A 21609-nucleotide genomic window follows, 5' to 3' on the forward strand; every position below is an offset into this window, starting at 1 on the left:
CAATAAATTCATACCTCTTCTCCCAAATGGATCCATAAAACATATTTCTTCGATCTCTTTAGAAGTTTTATTTCCCATGGTGGAAAAATAAAAATCCTCCCTTTAGTAATAATTCCCAGAATTATTCTTCTAGGAGCTATTATTTTAGTGCGTCTCTTGAGCCAATGTATGATCTGCTTTTGTAATTAACCATTTAAAATTATTTAACCCCTAACCCAGAGTTTTTTATTTAAAACTCCGGTTTCATGAAAGGGGTCGATAACCATTTTTTCTCACGCGACCTAATTTTTAGCTCCTCCCTTGAAACAATTATCACGTCTCCCGATGGATTAAGTCTCACACATATACGACCTTATACAATCATTTGCTAAACTTATTTGCAAAGTTCTAGCAAATCCCCAGTCGTATACGCTACTCCCGACTCATCTATCTCACACAATGATAATTATCTCCCTGTTTATACTGTTACACTGCATCTCGCACAATGACAATATTAACTAGTTTACATTTGTGATGGCCATTCACTCCATGTCATTTCGGACTAGTTTATTTTTGTAATAGCTATTTACTTAGGGTCATTTTCGGACCCTCCCCAGTCGTAATAATTATTACCTTCTTTGAGATTTTGGTAACTATTGTCTGCCCTTTACAAGAATTCCTATTCTTATACAAGTTCAAATCATTTCCCCAAATCCATGAATAAAAACTACTGACCTTTTCCTTGCAGTTTGGATTTAAATGCTTTTTCAAACTCGTTAATGTCTTTATCGTTCATAAGAGTAATCACCGGCCTGTTTATAACCTTAACGTCGAAGGCCAGGACTCTTTCACGGATGCTATCACCCGCCCGTGCACGGGTTTCGGTGTCCTTAGAACGATAAAGATGTATTAAGCTCCGCTCAAAGGACCAATCTGTCATGTGAATTTCTATCTCTAATTCAACCTAAGCTTGAATCATTACCAGAGGTTGTAAGGCTCTGGTTTTAATCATCAATGATTCAAGGTCCATAACCACGAAGAATGATTTTTTCTATGTTTATTCATGGAGAGCTCTGGCGCCAAACACACAAACATACGATTTTATACCTCCTGAACTTGACTCCTCCCACCTTTGTCTTTATCTAAACAGTTTCCGCCTTCCCCTTCACCCTTGAATGTTTAGTACCGCCCCCTCTGTTAGTGGGTTGACACTACATGATAATTCTAACATTTATACTGTATTTGGGGTGAAATCCTTTAGTCATTATTCTTAAAATCCAAATTAATCTAACAGTCCTCAACTCAATTTTCACAGCTCTATCGCCATTTCAGTTCGCTATTCAATTTCTTTAACTGTTCTCTCTAATTAGGCCCTAATTAATAAAACAAATACTTGTTATCGTTGATAAGCATACATTTAATGATATTCCTAACATTTGAACTACGGGGAAGGCGCGGGGACCTTGTAACATATTTTCATAGCTTAAGTAGAAGTATTCTAGAAAGGTCTATCTAATTCAACCTTTCACATTTCCCAATCCACATAGTAATCTAGGTCTATAGCCCCAATGCGAAAGCTTTACCCACTGACCCTACCTGTGTTCGAACCAGGGACCCTCTACATACATCGCCAGTCACTCCACACATTCCGCGATGCTTTCAAAGTAAATACTTCCAGTTCATAGAGCAAGTGACGTCACCAAATGAAAACTGCACTAGCTTTCACCTCATTCAGCAACACAAAGTAATGCGCTCTCTCCCTTCACCCATTCCCTATTGAATAAGTGAGTCTTTCTATTTAACCCCAAAACACGCTACAAATCATCCATTCAACATTACCAAACCAAATACTCAGTAGCATCCAGTCACCACCCACACCAGCCGTTTAATTCACTCATACACACAGACTTCACCTCATGCCACCGAAATGCCCAACAAAACATAATAGTTCAATGGAGCCCCCTATTGGCTCTCCACTATTTATACATTACTTCTATAACCACATTAGTTATGGTCCGATTACCCATTAAACCTTATCACATGATCAAACAACGGCACAACCTTAAACTCATATGGGGCGGCAGGCAGCTTAGTGACCAATAGCTCCGCGCCAACAACCGAGAGGTCGCCGGTTCCAATCCCCGAGCCGACCAGGCGGAAAATCTGCCGATGTGCCCTCGAGCAAGGCACCCAACCCCAATCGCTCCTGCAAGTCGCTCTGGACAAGAGCATCTGCTAAATTACCAAATGTAAATATTCTCTACTTTCTCACCCATGATGTACGTCTACGTTCAGGTGAGCAAGTTCATACGTATATATCATCAGAAACCCACAGGCACCTCTCAAACAATCGCCCCGTGGTGTTCCCAGCCAACTCCCAGTCTTTCCTGACTCCAACAGCCACACTCTCGCTGTCTCCAGCCCCTCCCCTCCTGTGTCCAGTCGGAACAGGCTTTGTCTGCTTTTCGTTTTAGCGTTTCCAATATTCTGCCGTTATTTAAAGTACGTTAGTCTATTTATTTAAATCAAATTATTCCCACCTAATTAGTTAAAGTCGGTGCATATTTATATTTCAACGATAAACCAAATTATTTCAGTCTTATTATTTAACCAGTATTTTGCAGGGTCAAACATCAACCATTACAGTTCAATTATATCAGTTCAAACGTTTCAGTTTAGTCATACTAGTTATTCATTATTTTACCTTTATGTTCCCAATTGTTATTAACGGGTTATATGGTTTAAGCAACCACAAACCCAACAGTTATTCACAAATTATACAGTTTGGACAGCCACAGACGTCTTTAATTCCTAATTAGTTTTCTATCAAGGTATACAGGTTTATTAATTTTAATAACCCATATTCACTCTTTTATTTCGTCTGGGATCATTCGCACCCTCATTCATACGACACCCTATACTTTAAAGTGCCCCTCTGATCCTAGCCGTATCTAGCCCTCTGATACGTGTCAGTAGTGCAACACTATCAAAAATGTAAGTGCCCCTTATGATCCTAGCCGTATCTAGCCTTCTGATACGTGTCAATAGCGCAACACTTTTAACCAATAATTCCCTACACCTCCAGTTCTCACCACTTGTGATCCTAGCCTGGAGTCGACTAAAATGTAAGTGCCCCTTATGATCCTAGCCGTATCTAGCCTTCTGATACGTGTCAATAGTGCAACACTTTTAAGCCAATAATTCCCTACGTCTCCAGTTTTCACCACTTGTGATCCTAGCCTGGAGTCGACTAAAATGTAAGTGCCCCTTATGATCCTAGCCATATCTAGCCTTCTGATACGTGTCAATAGCGCAACACTTTTAAGCCAATAATTCCCTGTACCCCCAGTTCCCACCCCTGGTGGTCCTAGCCTGGGGATTTCAGTATTATTCCCGATCCTAGCCGTACCTAGCCCTCTGGTACGTGCCGGTGAACAATACTCTATAATACCATGGTTTTAACACTCACATTTACCATACATTTGCATATCACAATAGCGACAATATTTCTTATTTACTCAGAATAATTCATAATTTAGTTCACTTACATCAAACAGGTGTTTCACAAAATTAATTTGGATAAAGCCAATGTGCAGAACTTTAGTTATATAACAATAGGTGTCTGCTTACCTGTTTTTAGTAGTCCGGACTCTTTGTGAAACACACTGTCAAATGACAGAGATGTCCAATGGGCCGGACAATACCCAGCGAAGTCCCTTCTACCAGATCACAGTCGGTGGTCACCAATTGTTAAGTTGCGTCAATTCAAATCTGGTATTAGGAACAAAAGAGGTCAATACACGTCTAGTATTTTAATTAATGCAAACCACTTCAATGGTAAATATGATGTTTGTATATACGGGTCCACTGAAATACCACGCAGGGCACTCAGAGAACTAAGCCATTGTTATGAGTTCTTCTTAAAATACTCTGACAGAGATAGTTCCCGCTCCCTGCTGGCCAATCAGAGTAGAGACTGAGCGCGGTTTAGACTTACTCAGCCTATCCGTTGGCGCACAGGCTGGTCCCAGCCCCTTGGCGCTCCACCGTTGCACACTGTTGCCAGGCATAAGTTGTTAACATCACAACCTGTAGAGTCAGCACCTTTTTGCAGTACACGTCCTTGGACGGTTCACAGATCACAAAGAGGCAGTGTTCGTGTCTGTGAGAAATACAAGTCTTATCTCATCCTACACACCAGTGTAGTAGCCTGAAATCAATACATGGCTGAAAGGGTTCTAAGAGCTGTATAAGCTGGGTAACATTATAACACTTGATTAGCCGTTGCTAATTCATTCCCAGTGGGTGATCATTGTGGTTAACAGTATGAAATAAACTAAATGTGCTCAATGGTGGATGAACAATATGGCATGATACATTCATTTTGCACCAGTGATGTGTTAAACTAACTGGCCAATATATGGACACTGGATAGATGGATGGGTGGATGGATTGGGATGGGGGTAAAAACATACACACTGTCTGTGTTTCCAGATCCAGAAGAGGCATTCCAGTACCAGCATGGAGGAACGGCCCTCACCTTCAGCCCGGGACTACGTGGAGTCACTGCATCAGAGCAACAGAGCCACCCTGCTGTTTGGAAAGAACAACGTGCTGGTGCAGCCGGTAAACAATTCATCCTCCTCCCATTTCTAGGAGGCGTATCGGTTTGAGTGTGTCAAGAACTGCAACGCTGTTGGGTTTTTCATGCTGAACAGTTTCCCATGTGTGTCAAGAATGGTCCATCACCCAAAGGACATCCAGCCAACTTGACACAACTGTTGGCGTCATTGGAGTCAACATGGGCCAGACGAACTGAGACTGTTCTGAGGTCAAAAGGGGGTGCAACTCATTATTAGGAAGGTGAACCTAATGTTTTGTACACTCAGTGTATCTATAGAGAGATTGGCCATATCGCAGTTTCTGTGGAAGATGATCTCTCAGTGCCACAACTCCTCCATATTTATGATAGCTTTCAGAAGCTCTCAAATATTCAGTGAAAGCAAATATGCCATTTGTTAACAACACAGTATACCTATTTGGAGACTTGGCGAATGCCAATCTGTAAAAGCCGCATCAGCTCAGTAGGAGCCTATCTCCTGTTTCTGTAGCATGAGGCAGCTTGTATATGGTGTCAAATCCGATTCAAAAGTCGAATGGGCGCGAGATGACGGGCGTGAGCAAGATGAAACATCATTGCGCGAGCAAACACTTGAGTCGAGAGAGAAGAAATGTGGTCGAGCGAGCAGAAGGGTCCCACGAGCGCAGGCCAGCGTGGTGCGCGCAAATTAAACTTGAAAGCTTGCGAGTGTGATTTTGCGCGAGCACAACTGCTTTTCCACATGCAGTAAATTAATTCGAGAGAGGAGATATTTGTTCGCCTGAAGAAATACTTACTACATGTCAAGACTGCACTCTCACAAATACTCCGCATCCCCACACGGATGTCTTTTCTCCCTCTCACACCAATTTTCCAATTTTGCTCTCCAAAATCCATTTTGCTTTCGCAACTGCTTACTGTAATTGTATAATAGGTATAATTATAATTATAGCCAATGAACATAACCTGTAGCAATCTACTGAAACGCAATTGGTCAGGTTTTTTGGACCAATCACGGCTTGACTGCTATCTAATCTGATTTTTTACCATAGAGATGAAAGGGGACGGTGAAAGGTGAACGATGTCTGACAATAGTAAAGAGGTAAGTTCCATCGTTTTTCAGTAGAGAAACTAGCTAACCAACTATGATTTCAATATTGAAATTGGGTAAGTAGTTATTTGGTCTTCTGTTATTAAAGCAGGCTATTGATGAGGCAAGCTAGGTTAACATCAGCTAGCTAGGAAGCTAACTAGCTAACAGTAGCTAGCTAGCTAACGTTTAACCATGTGGTTTAACCAAAGCCAAGGTGGTTTCGTTTTCTATACCCTCACTGGTTTAAATAAGAGCATTGTACCTAAATCGAGGAGGGATTTAGTAGAGGAGGAGGACTTGGAAGACCAGCATGACTGGGTGGCAGAAGAGGGGGAGAGGCAGGGAGAGAACAGACAGGGATGGGGGTCAGTGATTGAGGAGGGAGAGCCAAGAGAGGTCAGGCTCTGAACCAAATAATAGCCAATATTGTAAACCATTAACCACATACTTTGAAATCCAATCTGATTTAAATAAAGATTTGATAACTTACTCTGTCAGTTTTTGTGCAGTTGCAATAAATGAGAACGACCTTAAACCATTTCTCTCTCTCCATCCCTCTTTCCATGCAGGTCCACTGTCACGAATATGTGGTGGTGAAGTTGTTCTCTGCTCAGCTGACAGAGACAGGAGATACAGGAGTCCATTCTGTTCCATGTAGGTTACCTTGGTTCTCCTCTATGCACAGCACTCTGGGGACTTCCTGCAGGTAACCATGACATCCACCATACTGAGAGTTGCTCAAATGTATTTGATGCGGTATGAAGGCATTGTGCAAAGGACATTTGTCACGTAGAAAGATGATGACCAGCTGCTGTCTATTGGTTAGAAAGATTGTTCTATACTGAATGTATGTGATAGTCATTCCTAAAGAATATGAGCAGTGTAGGTAAGGGAAGAAGTGAAAACCTAGAGGAGGATAGCTCTCCACGAGGTGGGTTGGGCATAAAATGACAGCAAGCTGTTCAATACTGAGCCATGCTGACTGACAAGTGGTGTGTATTGGTACAGGGCAATTATACCGTAAGAGTGATTCTGACATACACTTTAAAATGTATGTCAAACAAACCAATGATTGCAAATTGTTAAAAGTAGTCCTTGTATGGTATGTTTCACTTTGAAATTATTGGTTTTTGTTTGACATACAGTACCAGTCAAAAGTTTGGACAAACCTACTCATTCAAGGGGTTTTCTTTATTTTTACTATTTTCTACATTGTAGAATAATAGTAAAGACATTAAAACTATGAAATAACACATATGGAATCATGTAGTAAGCAAAAAAGTGTTAAACAAATCAAAATATATTTTATACTGAGATTCTTCAAATAGCCACCCTTTGCCTTGATGACAGCTTTGCACACTCTTGGCATTCTCTCAACCAGCTTCACCTGGAATGCTTTTCCAACAGTCTTGAAGGAGTTCCCACATATGCTGAGCACTTGTTGGCTGCTTTTCCTTCACTCTGCTGTCCGACTCATCCCAAACCATCTCAATTGGGTTGAGGTCGGGTGATTGTGGAGGCCAGGTCATCTGATGCAGCACTCCCATCACTCTCCTTCTTGGTAAAATAGCCCTTACACAGCCTGGAGGTGTGTTGGGTCATTGTCCTGTTGAAAAACAAATGATAGTCCCACTAAGCCCAAACCAGATGGGATGGCGTATCGCTGCAGAATGCTGTGGTAGCCATGCTGGTTAAGTGTGCCTTGAATTCTAAATAAATCACAGACAGTGTCACCAGCAAAGAACCATAACACCTCCTCCTCCATGCTTTACGGTGGGAACTACACATGCAGAGATCATCCGTTCACCCACACCATGTCTCACAAAGACACAGCGGTTGGAACCAAAAATCTCAAATTTGGACTCCAGACCAAAGGACACATTTCCACCGGTCTAATGTCCATTGCTCATGTTTCTTGGCCCAAGCAGGTCTCTTCTTCTCATTGGTGTGAGGAGGGAGAGCCAAGAGAGGTCAGGCTCTGAACCAAATAATAGCCAATATTGTAAACCGCTAACCACATACTTTCAAATCCACTCGGTTTGTTATTTTTTATTAAAACAAAAAGGCTATTCATAAATACGAATACAGAACTTGTTTTTGCATGGATTCTGCTTTTAACAGCTAGGACCGCTATTTCTTGTCCCGGAATCCCGCTTAAGAGACAGGTTGAAGTCTGCTTGACAGAGACGCTAAGCTGCTAGCCATCAAGCTAACGAAGTTGGTTTTACAATGGAGCCCTCTTTGTCTGGAGAACTAATTGAACGGTTCCAGCGCTGTAGGAGCTGTATCTATTATGCTTTGTTTCGGGACAAACCGGATCACTCTGAGTTCCAATGCGGCAATTGTTTACTTGCCGAGGATTATAGGCTTGAGGTGGCTTCCTTGATCACGCAGGTCACCAGCCTACGTAAGAAACTGGGGAAAACGCTGAGTGGAATGTTTACATTTTCTACGCCGGTGGCTGGATGGCGTTCGCGCTTGTTGGATGCATCTCCGCCTTGTAGTTTGTCGTTATCTGACTGGCCGGTGTTGCCCAGAGCTCCCCCATCTGATAGCGCCGTCGAAGGAGCACAGCATGAGGAGAAAGGCAATCAACGATGGTCGCATGTTACGAGCCGTGGAAGCCGAAGACAGCGACTTCCCGTAAAGCAGTCTACACTCCCAACGAGAGGCCTGGAGCGGATACAAACAACAAATAGTTTCGCCGTCCTGGAGCCTGATCTTCCTGCACCTTCGTTGCTGGGGGTGCCTGTGTCTGCGGCCGCAGTGCCTACTACTACGATTTTAAAGTCGACGTCGACAACCTTCCGTCCCTGCTCTGGATCGAGCGGGGCTTCTCCACCTGTCGGAGGCATGCATCCTGTGAAGCGTGGGAGTGGGCGGATTTCCTCGTCCTTCTCGCCAGCCGTGATTTTGGGCAGCTCCATGGTAAGAAATGTGACCGTTCCTGGTGCAAGAACTATCCCGGAGCTCGAATAAATGACATTACTAAGCTGCTCCTGAATGTACTACACCAGGACATGGAAATCGATTCTATCGTAGTCCATGTGGGTTTTAATGACATTATGAAGGGCAGCTCTGAACAGTTGAAACTGGATTTTAAAGCGCTGATTGACTCTCTGCTAGACACTAACAAAAAAAACAAAATATCTTGCCCCGTGCCCTCTCTGAATCGTGGCATTGAACGCTTTAGCAGGATTCTTGCTCTTCACAACTGGCTACGTGATTATTGCAGCTCAATGGGTGTAACTTTTGTTGACAATTTCGATACCTTTTGGAATCAAAACACGTTTTATAAGGAGGATGGGATCCACCCAAATCATTTGGGTTCCTGGATCCTTTCACAGCATTATAAGGATGCGTTGAGACAATGACTTAACAATGACCCAAGTCCAGCTCAGCTAATCCCTACCATTGTGACGCAGAGTTGTCAAAACGCTTCAGCAAATGTACCTTACACCAGCGGCGTTGGTAGACACAATATTTGTAACCTAATTTATGTCCCTCTAGCTGCCCTGAATGCCTCTGCTGATCCTACAGCTATTGTATACAGTAATCATGTGCCTAAGATCCAGATTTATACTGTTAGCACTGAGCCGGTGTGCCCAAGGAGGAAGTCCACTGTGTGCAGCTCACCCTGCACTAACATAAAGAACATGAGCACATCTACTGCTGCTAAGCTTCCCAGTAAAGCATTAAAAACAAATAAGCATCCCAGAAGAAAAGTGCTCAAAATAGCCCACGTTAACATATGTAGCTTAAGAAACAAGGTTCATGAAATCAATAATTTGCTAGTAACAGATTATATACATACAGTGGGGAAAAAAAGTATTTAGTCAGCCACCAATTGTGCAAGTTCTCCCACTTAAAAAGATGAGAGAGGCCTGTCATTTTCATCATAGGTACACGTCAACTATGACAGACAAATTGAGAAAAAAAAATCCAGAAAATCACATTGTAGGATTTTTAATGAATTTATTTGCAAATTATGGTGGAAAATAAGTATTTGGTCACCTACGAACAAGCAAGATTTCTGGCTCTCACAGACCTGTAACTTCTTCTTAAAGAGGCTCCTCTGTCCTCCACTCGTTACCTGTATTAATGGCACCTGTTTGAACTTGTTATCAGTATAAAAGACACCTGTCCACAACCTCAAACAGTCACACTCCAAACTCCACTATGGTCAAGACCAAAGAGCTGTCAAAGGACACCAGAAACAAAATTGTAGACCTGCACCAGGCTGGGAAGACTGTATCTGCAATAGGTAAGCAGCTTGGTTTGAAGAAATCAACGGTGGGAGCAATTATTAGGAAATGGAAGACATACAAGACCACTGATAATCTCCCTCGATCTGGGGATCCACGCAAGATCTCACCCAGTGGGGTCAAAATGATCACAAGAACGGTGAGCAAAAATCCCAGAACCACACGGGGGGACCTAGTGAATGACCTGCAGAGAGCTGGGACCAAAGTAACAAAGCCTACCATCAGTAACACACTACTCCGCCAGGGACTCAAATCCTCCATTGCCAGACATGTCCCCCTGCTTAAGCCAGTACATGTCCAGGCCCGTCTGAAGTTTGCTAGAGTGCATTTGGATGATCCAGAAGAGGATTGGGTGAATGTCATATGGTCAGATGAAACCAAAATATTACTTTTTGGTAAAAAATCAACTCATCGTGTTTGGAGGACAAAGAATGCTGAGTTGCATCCAAAGAACACCATACCTACTGTGAAGCATGGGTGTGGAAACTTCATGCTTTGGGGCTGTTTTTCTGCAAAGGGACCAGGACGACTGATCCGTGTAAAGGAAAGAATGAATGGGGCCATGTATCGTGAGATTTTGAGTGAAAACCTCCTTCCATCAGCAAGGGCATTGAAGATGAAACGTGGCTGGGTCTTTTAGCATGACAATGATCCCAAACACACCTCCCGGGCAACGAAGGAGTGGCTTCGTAAGAAGCATTTCAAGGTCCTGGAGTGGCCTAGCCAGTCTCCAGATCTCAACCCCATAGAAAATCTTTGGAGGGAGTTGAAAGTCCGTGTTGCCCAGCGACAGCCCCAAAACATCACTGCTCTAGAGGAGATCTGCATGGAGGAATGGGCCAAAATACCAGCAACAGTGTGTGAAAACCTTGTGAAGACTTACAGAAAACGTTTGACCTGTGTCATTGCCAACAAGGGGTATATAGCAAAGTATTGAGAAACTTTGTTATTGACCAAATACTTTTTTTCCACCATAATTTGCAAATAAATTCATTAAAAATCCTACAATGTGATTTTCTGGATTTTTTTTTCTCAATTTGTCTGTCATAGTTGACGTGTACCTATGATGAAAATGACAGGCCTCTCTCATCTTTTTAAGTGGGAGAACTTGCACAATTGGTGGCTGACTAAATACTTTTTTTCCCCACTGTATTCTGACTATCTCTGAAACTCACTTAGATAATACCTTTGATACAGTGGTAGCAATACAAGGTTCTAACATTTACAGAAAAGATAGAAATGCCAATGGTGGAGGTGTTGCTGTTTATATTCAGAACCACATTCCTGTGAAGATTAGAGAGGATCTCATGTTAAATAGTGTTGAAGTAATATGGCTACTGGTTCATCTGCCTCACCTAAAGCCCATTCTGGTGGGAAGCTGCTATAGACCACCAAGTGCTAACAGTCAGTATCTGGATTACGTGTGAAATGCTTGATAATGTATGTGATATCAATAGAGAGTTGGCGCCCCCCCCTTGGTTTGTGCTGTGGTGGAGACCTCTGTGGGCTATACTCGGCCTTGTCTCAGGATTGTAAGTTGGTGGTTGAGGATATCCCTCTAGTGGTGCGGGGGCTGTGCTTTGGCAGAGTGGGTGGGGTTATATCCTTCCTGTTTGGCCCTGTCCGGGGGTTTCTTCGGATGGGGCCACAGTGTCTCCGGACCGCTCCTGTCTCAGCCTCCAGTATTTATGCTGCAGTAGTTTATGTGTCGGGGGGCTGGGGTTAGTTGGTTATACCTGGAGTACTTCTCCTGTCTTATCCAGTGTCCTGTGTGAATTTAAGTATGCTCTCTCTAATTCTCTCGTTCTCTCTTTCTCTCTGAGAACCTGAGCCCTAGGACCATACGTCAGGACTACCGGGCATGATGACACCTTGCTGTCCCCAGTCCGCCTGGCCTTGCTGCTATTCCAGTTTCAACTGTTCTGCCTGCGGTTCCGAAACCCCTACCTGTCCCAGACCTGCTGTTTTCAACTCTTAATGATCGGCTATGAAAAGCCAACTGAGAGACCTGAGCCCTAGGACCATACGCCGGGACTACCGGCCGTGGTGACTCCTTGCTGTCCCCAGTCCGCCTGGCCTTGCTGCTATTCCAGTTTCAACTGTTCTGCCTGCGGTTATGGAACCCCTACCTGTCCCAGACCTGCTGTTTTCAACTCTTAATGATCGGCTATGAAAAGCCAACTGAGATTTATTCCTGATTATTATTTGACCATGCTTGTCACTTATGAACATTTTTGAACATCTTGGCATGGTTCTGTTATAATCTTCACCCGGCACAGCCAGAAGAGGACTGGCCACCCCTCATAGCCTGGTTCCTCTCTAGGTTTCTTCCTAGGTTTTCGCCTTTCTAGGGAGTTTTTCCTAGCCACCGTGCTTCTACACCTGCATTACTAGCTGTTTGGGGTTTTAGGCTGGGTTTCTGTACAGCACTTCGAGATATTAGCTGATGTAAGAAGGGCTATATAAAATAAAATTGATTGATTGATTGATAGAGAGGTATACTTTCTGGGTGATTTAAATATTGACTGGCTTTCATCAGGCTGCCCACTCAAGAGTAAGCTTCAAACTGTAACCAGTGCATGCAACCTGGTTCAGGTTATCGGTCAACCTACCAGGGTAGTTACAAACAGTACAGGAATTAAATCATCATCATGTATTGATCATATCTTTACTAATGCTGCAGAGATTTGTTTGAAAGCAGTATCCAAATCCATTAGATGTAGTGATCACAATATAGTAGCCATATCTAGGAAAACCAAAGTTCCAAAGGCTGGGCCTAATATTGTGTGTAAGAGGTCATACAATAGGTTTTGTAGTGATTCCTATGTTGTTGATGTAAAGAATATATGTTGGTCCGTGGTGTGTAATGAGGAGCAAACAGACACTGCACTTGATACATTTATGAAATTGCTTATTCTAGTTACTAATAAGCAGGCACCCATTAAGAAAATGACTGTAAAAACTGTTAAATCCCTGTGGATTGATGAGAAATTGAAAAATTGTATGGTTGAGAGGGATGAGGCTAAATGAATGGCAAATAAGTCTGGCTGCACAACTGATTGGCAAATGTATTGCAAATTTAGAAATCATGTGACTAAACTGAATAAAAAGAAGAAGAAACTACACTATGAAACAAAGATAAATGACAAAGAATGATAGTAAAAAGCTTTGGAGCCCCTTAAATGAAATTTAGGGAAAAAAGGCAAACTCAGCTCCATCATTCATTGAATCAGATGGCTCATTCATCACAAAACCCACTGATATTGCCAACTACTTTAATGATTTTTTCATTGGCAAGATTAGCAAATTTAGGCATGACATGCCAGCAACAATTGCTGACACTACACATCCAAGTATATCTGACCAAATTATGAAAGACAAACGTTGTAATTTTGAATTCCGTAAAGTGAGTGTGGAAGAGGTGAAAAAATGATTGTTGTCTATCAAGAATGACAAGCCACCGGGGTCTGACAACTTGGATGGAAAATGACTGAGGATAATAGTGGACGATATTGCCACTCCTATTTGCCATATTTTAAATTTAAGCCTACTCTTGAATGTACACAGAGCGCAAACATTAATAATATACATGTCAATCTCTCCTGACTCAAAGTGGAAGAGAGATTGACTTAATCACTGCTTGTGTTTGTGAGAGGTGTTGACATGTTGAAAGCACAGAGCTGTCTGTTTGAACGACTGGCACACAGCTCAGACACCCATGCATATCCCACAAGACATGCCACTAGAGGTCTCTTCACAGTCCCCAAGTCCAGAACAGACTATGGGAGGTGCACAGTACTACATAGAGCCATGACTACATGGACCTCTATTCCACATCAGATAACTGATACGAGCAGTAGAATCAGATTTAAAAAACAGCGGGGACTGTGAAGCAACACAAACATATGCATACACACACATGATAACATGCGCTCTATACACACACGTACACATGGATATTGTGTTGTACAAAGCATCCACCCGGCCCCTGTTTCGGTAAAAAGCTGAGGGATGGGGCTGGAGAAATGTAACCACTCAAATTCATAGACAGAGCTATGGATGCAAGGACTGACCATTGGTCCTCCTTCTATAACCCCATTGGAGGAGACGACCCAAGGTTCCTCACCTCAGACATCCTCCAATTGGTTTTGAGAAGGATGCGAGTAGAGAGGAAGTCAGGAGTTGAGCAGAGATCAATTGGGACAGAGCTCATGTCATTGTTTTAGATGGAATCTGATGTTGAATGATACATTTATTCTGTTTTGCACTTATATCTTTGTTCTACTTGTGCTCTTTCCACAGATGGCTCTGGCTTGCTGATAACATCTGATCAGATGAGACTCTATGCAATTTGACTCCTACTGACTGTATTCAATAAAACTTCCAATGCCAAATTGAAATAATTTGAGATTCTGTAATTGATAGACAATGGTAGTTCCCAATCACACTATTACTATAAAACAAATATGTGCTATGTTTGGTGAATGCATGGTGTTGTTTTGTCCTCAGTCCTCCTTTGAATACTGTGTGCACTGATTCAGTTCTAAACGACCATCATCGAGTCCATCCTCACCTCCTCCATCACTGCAACGGATTGTCCGGTCGGCTGAGAGGGTAATTGGCTGCCACCTGCCCTCCATCGAGGTCCTGCACAACTCCAGGGCAAGGAAGCGTGCAGGAAAGGTCATTGCTGACCCCTTCCACCCCATCTTACAAAGACTCCCCTCTGGCAAACGGTTCAGGTCAATCACGACCAAAACCTACCGCCACCTAAACAGTTTCTTCCCCCGTACCGTGGCCCTCACCAACCGTCCACATGGTCCACGATGATCCTCTCATCCATGGACTTCGCACTCTGCATTATTCATTCACAGACTATGCACCTTGCACTATCATCCCAGAACTGCACATTACTCTTTGCACATCTCTTACATTTATAATGGAGCTTACTTAGTGTTCATAGTGTACATACTGTATGTTTCACAGAGTCAAATTCCTGTACATGCAAATAAAGCTGATTCTGACATGTTAACCTGAGTTTAGCTGGTTTATCATATGTCAGTTTATCTTATATTATTTGGGACTGGTTATGTACTGGATGAACTGTAGCAGGTAGCAGCTTCTCCCCTTTGTGTCTTCATATAATTCAAAATCTCCATGTGTGTGTGTGTGTGTGTCCTTGGGCTAAATACCCTAAATATTGGCTCCTGCCTGCAATTAGTGGACTCGTTTTATGGTGTTTGCTAGAGCTGATTGTCTGCTTTTCATTTTATTTGCTTACAGTTCTATATTTACTGTATAAAACATTTTTATTTTTGACCTGTTACAATTATGTTCTGCTCGCTCAAAGTCACACTTGCAAGCTCTCAAGTTTAATTTGCGCTCTCGACTGGCCTGTGCACTCGAGGGACCCGTCCTCTGCTCGCTCGACCACATTTCTTCTCTCTCGACTCAGTGTTTGCTTGCGCAATGATGTTTCACCCTGCTCGCGCGCGTTCGACTTTTGAATTGGATTTGACACAATATAAGTACACCCCCTGGACACGAAGCTAGTCAATTGCAGGGCCTTGCCCCCAGTCTATTTCCTTAATGCTGAGTGCCAAGCAGTGCATAATTTGTAAATCGGGAGGATGCCGGAACAAAAAGTGAGTGCGAGAAGGGGGTGACCTGGAGAGTTCTGAGGTACTGGAACGCATTAGAAAAAAAATACCTTTATAATAAAGCATTGCATGCATATCATCGCTTTTGCATTGTGGCATAGAGCAGTAGAGTAGAGGCACTTATAGAAGTTGCACACATTGGGAATATCTTTAGTAGCCTAGGGTCGGGTGAAAATGTTGCCGTTTATAAACGCATTTCATGCAATTCTACATCATTTTACATGACTGGAGACAGGTAGAATATTTTTTAATACCACACAAATAATTGAAATGGCAGGTTACTTTGACACTGAAAATCTGAGATCAATAAAAACGACCTTGTCTTGAATCTATCAATAACCTTGGCCTAGGTGTGTGGAGACACATATTGTAGGCTACAATGTGGGGAGGAAATTATAGTCCTAAAAATGCTTTCCAGTTTCAAATTGCAGTTGGCTCAAAACAGGGCAGCACGGCTGGCCTTTGAATGTACACAGAGAGCTAACATTAATAATATGCATATCAATCTCTCCTGGTTCAAAGTGGAGGAGAGATTGACTTCATCACTACTTGTATTTGTGAGAGGTATTGACATGTTTAATGCACCGAGCTGTCTGTTTCAACTACTGGCACACAGCTCGGACACCCATGCATACCCCACAATACATGCCACCAGAGGTCTCTTCACAGCCCCTAAGTCAAGAACAGACTATGGGAGGCGCACAGTACTATATAGAGCCATGACTACATGGAACTCTATTCCACATCAAGTAACTCATGCCAGCAGTAAAATTAGACTTAAAAAATAGATAAAAATGCACCTTATGGAACAGCAGGGACTGTGAAGCAACACAAACATAGACACATGCATATAAACACATGATAACATACGCACTATACACACATGTACACATGGATTTTGTGTTATAGATTTGTGGTAGTAGAGTAGAGGCCTGAGGGCACACACTTAATATGTTGTGAAATCTGTTATGAATGTATTGTAATGTGTTTTAAATTTATAACTGCCTTAATTTTCCTGGACCCCAGGAAGGTTTTGCTGGCCTTGGCAGCAGCTAATGGGGATCCATAATAAATACAAATACTGACTCACCCAATGATGCTCAGCCCACTGGCTGGTGATGGCCGATCCGCTCGTGCCAAAAGCCCATCTATCTCTCTCATTTGTAAAACAATAAAAGTTTATGAAATATTTTGGTAGCCTACAGCATAGTCTTCTCTTTTCAGCAGGAGCCATTTGCTTTCCAACCTGTGTTTTCCCTCAATTGTATTTGAAATATTGCGAAAGGCCTGTTTTGTCCTGCATGCTGTTTTTTCACTGACAGATTTGCAGCGCGTTCCCGACTGTAGGCTATGATTCTATAAGGAAATAAATGATGAAGTGCAACATTGGAAAGATGAGAGTTGCAGGCTCATGTCTATCAGAGCAGAGAGAGGGAGAGAGATCATAAAAAGTTAATCTCATTCTAGTTATGTAAGAGATACTGGCGCACTTCTCACACAGCCACGGTCACGCGTTGGTCTCAAACATAGGTTACAATGTTGCGCAAACCATAAACCCGGGCCGGCCCAACACGAATCTAATCTTAGAATACTTTTTCAAATCTACTTTTTCACATTACTTTTTTTGTGGGGGCAGGAGAATTTAACGAAGAGTCAACTCGAATGAACTTGATCGCTTTTATTATAATTTTTACTTTGCAAAAAGTGAAAATTATATTTCATGCCTCGAGAGGTACCGGATCCGGAACAAAACAGTCAATAACGGAGAGGTGCCGGATCCGGTTCCGGCTCAAATTAAGCACTGGTGCCAAGTATGATTATTTATTTATTTTTTATGTATGCACTCACTAACTGTAAGTCGCTCTGGATAAGAGCGTCTGCTAAATGACTAAAATGTAAATGTAAGTAGAGAGGCATCAGGTCCCATTTCTATAGTCTTTGGTATGATTCGGCCGGGGATCGAACTCCCAACCTTTCAATCTCAGGGCAGACATTCTAAATTGGTGAAGTTCACCACTGAGTTGGTGAAACTGAAAAAAAATGAAAAAAGAAAAAAAGAGGGGAATAAATAACTCAATATTGGCTCTGTATACTTTTAAATACAGTTATTAATGAATAGTGTGTGTCTGATCTTTTTTATTTATTTACAATACAAAACATACACATACAGACACCTGCCCAGACCCGCCTTCTCACACCCCCATCTCCGGCGCCCGCATCACTCTCTGCCACATGGCCTCAAACTGCACAATTTATTTTTCTCTCTGTCGCACACGCACTTTAAACATTTAGATAATAAAGCTTTTTACCTTTCCATTGTGTTAACAATAGAGGAGGATTGGTTGTTTTCCAGTTTTTAAGTATAGGTTTTTTCAAGATAATTGATGAGAAAGATATTGTCCAACCCATCGGGTATCTCACTGCACCCTCATATGCCATGTCTTGAAATATGCAGACAGACGGATTTAAAGTAAATTTACACTGAGTGTATAAAACATTAGGAACACATTCCTAATATTGAGTTGCACTCCCTTTTTCCCTCAGAACAGCCTCAATTCGTCGGGGCATGGACTATAAGGTGTCGAAAACATTCCACATGGGTGCTGGCCCATGTTGACTCCCACAGTTGTGTCAAGTTTGCTGGATGTCTATTGGGTGGTGGACCATTCTTGATACACACCAGAAAGTGTTGAGCGTGAAAAACCCAGCAGCATTGCAGTTCTTGACACACTCAAACCGGTGCGCCTGGCACCTACTACCATACCCCGTTCAAAGGCACTTACAACTTTTGTCTTGCCCATTCACCCTTTGAATGGCACACATACACAAGCCATGTCTCAATTGTCTCAAGGCTTAAAAACCCTTCTTTAACCTGTCTCCTCCCCTTCATCTACACTGATTGAAGTGGATTTAACAGGTAACATCAATAAGGGATCATAGATTTCACCTGGATTCACCTGATCTATGTCATGGAAAGAGCAGGTGTTCCTAATGTTTTGTACACTCAGTGTTCATTGTAATACTTCTAACAGCCAACTTTCTAACCCCGCCCATAACTTTTGGACTTTATAACATAACATAGCATTCCCAGAACATTGCTTATTGAGTCATTGTTAGTTTTACACTTAAGTCATGACTCTGCTGTTGTGCTGTAGAATTTGTGAATTTTGTCTCTTGTATAATACATTCTATACATTAGTTTGTAATGGATTATGCTGTACATTTTCATTAACTATTATTGCGTTAGTTATGTTCCAACATTCCCTCCATCTTGTGTCAATGTCAGTTATTTTTAAGTCTTGGTTCCAGTAGTTTATAAGAGGTTGTCAGTTGGATAGGCTTTCTGCAAGGTTTTGTATATCTTGCCTATCATATGAATATCCTTTTCTGACTCAAATAGGATTCCCTCAAGATTGCTCTGATGTCCAAAAGATTTAAAAAAAAAAAAAAATTGATATGAAACTATTAAGTTCCATGTATTTGAAAATATCTACATTGATCAGTCAAAAATTGCTTTTTAATTCTGTCATGGAAGTAAATGTATTTCCTATTACCAAGTCATTTACGGTTTCTATGCCTTTAGTTTTCCATGTCGACCAATTTATCGGTGAATTCTGAAAAGCTATCCAAGGATTGTTCCATAGGGTTGTATTTTTAGGGAGTGATATTGGTTCTTGTAGAATACATTTCATTTTCTTCCATATTGTTATAGTGTTCTTAGCTATGAAGTTGGTAATGTTCTTAGATTTATCCTTAGAAAATAGACATGTAAAACGATTATGGGGATGAGCATGCGCATCTTAAATACAGTATGAACCCATTGTTCCTCTTTAGTGCATTTAACTATATGTCGCAAGTAAAACCCTTGGGTGGCGAGTTGATACAATTCCAAGTCTGTAAGGTTAAAACCACCCCCAGATTTAGGAAGATGTCAAACTTTCCATTTTATTCTACGAGTTTTATTTGCCGATATTAAGTCTGTTATGACCGAGTATACTGTTTAAAATAATGTCTTCGGTGGGGTAATTGGTTATAATTTCTTCATAGTTCACTTTATACAACCGGGTGGGTCTAATCCTGAATGCTGATTGGTTAAAACCGCATTCCAGCCGGTGTCTATTCCACAAGTTACCACCAGCGAAATCTATGACGTTAAATGCCTATTTACACTGTTCCATCTGACTGCGCAATCAACTGTCTCATCTTTTAGACTAACATTTAGTTTTCAACAGTGGAGATTTGTATAAAACTTGCTGTCTGTCTCTCCGACATTTGCAACATTGTTTCAATATTCAAATTCGATCTCCTGCTGTCCCATAGTATTGAACGTGTCGGGACGAGACAGAAAGGCAGGCAGCGTTTCACAGCCGGTCGAAATCATGAACCAGCTTGCATCATTTTTATGGATATATTGTTAGAAATTGCGTAATTTAAATCTGGTATTGGAATAAGAGAAAACATAATCAAGAGATATTCAATCCAAGCTAAATTTATTATATGCAAAATGTATGTATGATAAGTATGATGGTTCGTATACGGGCTCACTGAAATACCACGCAGGGCAGACAGAGAACTAATCCATTGTTACAGATTCTTCTTCAAATACTCTGACAGAGATAGTTCCCACTCTCTGCTGGCCAATCAGAGTAGAGACTGAGCGTGGTTTAGACTTACTCAGCCAATCCGTTGGCGCACGGGCTGGTCCCAACCCCTTGGCGCTCCACCGTTCCCAGGCATAAGTTGCTATCATAATAACCTGTGGAGTTAGCACCCAAAAGACACCATTCCACTGTACTACGTTCAAGGACGGTTCACAGACAACAAAGAGGCAGTGTTCGTATCTGTGAGAAATACAAGTCTTATCTATAAGAAATACAAGTTTTATCTCATCCTAGCCCCTAACGTTCCTCACATGAATCACAGCCTGTTATGTGAAACAATTTATATCAGTATAGTACAAACCTATGCTTATCATTAATGCATTCCTTCTAAGCTATTCATCACATACAGATCAAATTATGAGAAAACAAATCCCAACAATCCCCCTTTCCACACCCACTGGGTGTGAACCCAAAATAAGAAAACCCAAAATAAGAAATTTCAGGGAAATGTGGATTCCCCCTTTTGACACCCTCTAGGGTGTCACTCATTAAAATACAATACAAACAAAAAGAATCACACTTTTATTAATAGACAATAATGATAATAAAAAGGCCTTCAGTCCTTCCATCTACACCTAACTTGTACTGAGTTGGCTACCAGTCACCCAGGAACTTCAAACCTTCACATAAGGAAAGACAAACATTCACAATGGTTAACTTGATGAATAAAGCATAAAACACAGGATTAATAGAACACAAAACATAAGATTATTAAAACATAAAACACAAACAGGGAAGTAAATTTTTGCCCCCTTTAGACACCCTCTAGGGTGTCACTCCACCAAGCCTGGTAGGTCATATCCTTCATTCCTTAGGTCGGAGTCCGGGATTGGGCCGTATCTCACCATCTGTTGGGAAACCACCTTCTCCATCTCCTTTTCTCACCAACCCTCAGACACAGGGAATAAGACAACATCCACAAAGAACAAGTATACCCATAGAAGCTATAACTTCACCCAGAATAGTTACAACAATAGTTTTCCATTTACCAAATATGTTATCAAACCAACCGTTTATGGAGCTATCAATACCAGAGTTCTCAGCCAGTTCGTTCGCCTGCGTGGTGAGTCCCTCAAGCGCTTTGGTCACGGACCCGTCCGGTGCTGTGTTGTTGGAGATGAAAGTACAGCACAGAGATCCAAACAGAACACAAACCCCGTCCCGCTCAGCCAAAAGCATATCTAAAGCTATTCTATTCTGCCATGTCATTAAGCTACTTGCCGCTGTCTGCTCAGCCAATCCCTTTATTGCATCACGAGTGTGGTTTATAAATCTTTTGCTGGTTATAGTAAATATAATTTATCCAATCTACATTTTTATTAATTGTTGACCACCAGAAAATACTTGATTC

The 21609-nt window shown here is 41.8% G+C and overlaps 1 protein-coding gene across 1 annotated transcript in view; it reads left to right on the forward strand.

The window, feature by feature from the left end:
* The window catches only part of LOC121584289 (small G protein signaling modulator 1), a 115789-nt gene that overhangs the window by 47781 nt on the left and 46399 nt on the right, over positions 1 to 21609 (forward strand). The window contains exon 8 of the mRNA XM_045225953.1: positions 4474 to 4605. Coding sequence (XP_045081888.1) covers positions 4474 to 4605 — 132 coding nt within the window. The remainder of the gene's footprint in view (positions 1 to 4473; positions 4606 to 21609) is intronic.

This window comes from Coregonus clupeaformis, chromosome 16, assembly GCF_020615455.1.
Source record: "Coregonus clupeaformis isolate EN_2021a chromosome 16, ASM2061545v1, whole genome shotgun sequence".
Lineage (NCBI taxonomy): Eukaryota > Metazoa > Chordata > Actinopteri > Salmoniformes > Salmonidae > Coregonus > Coregonus clupeaformis.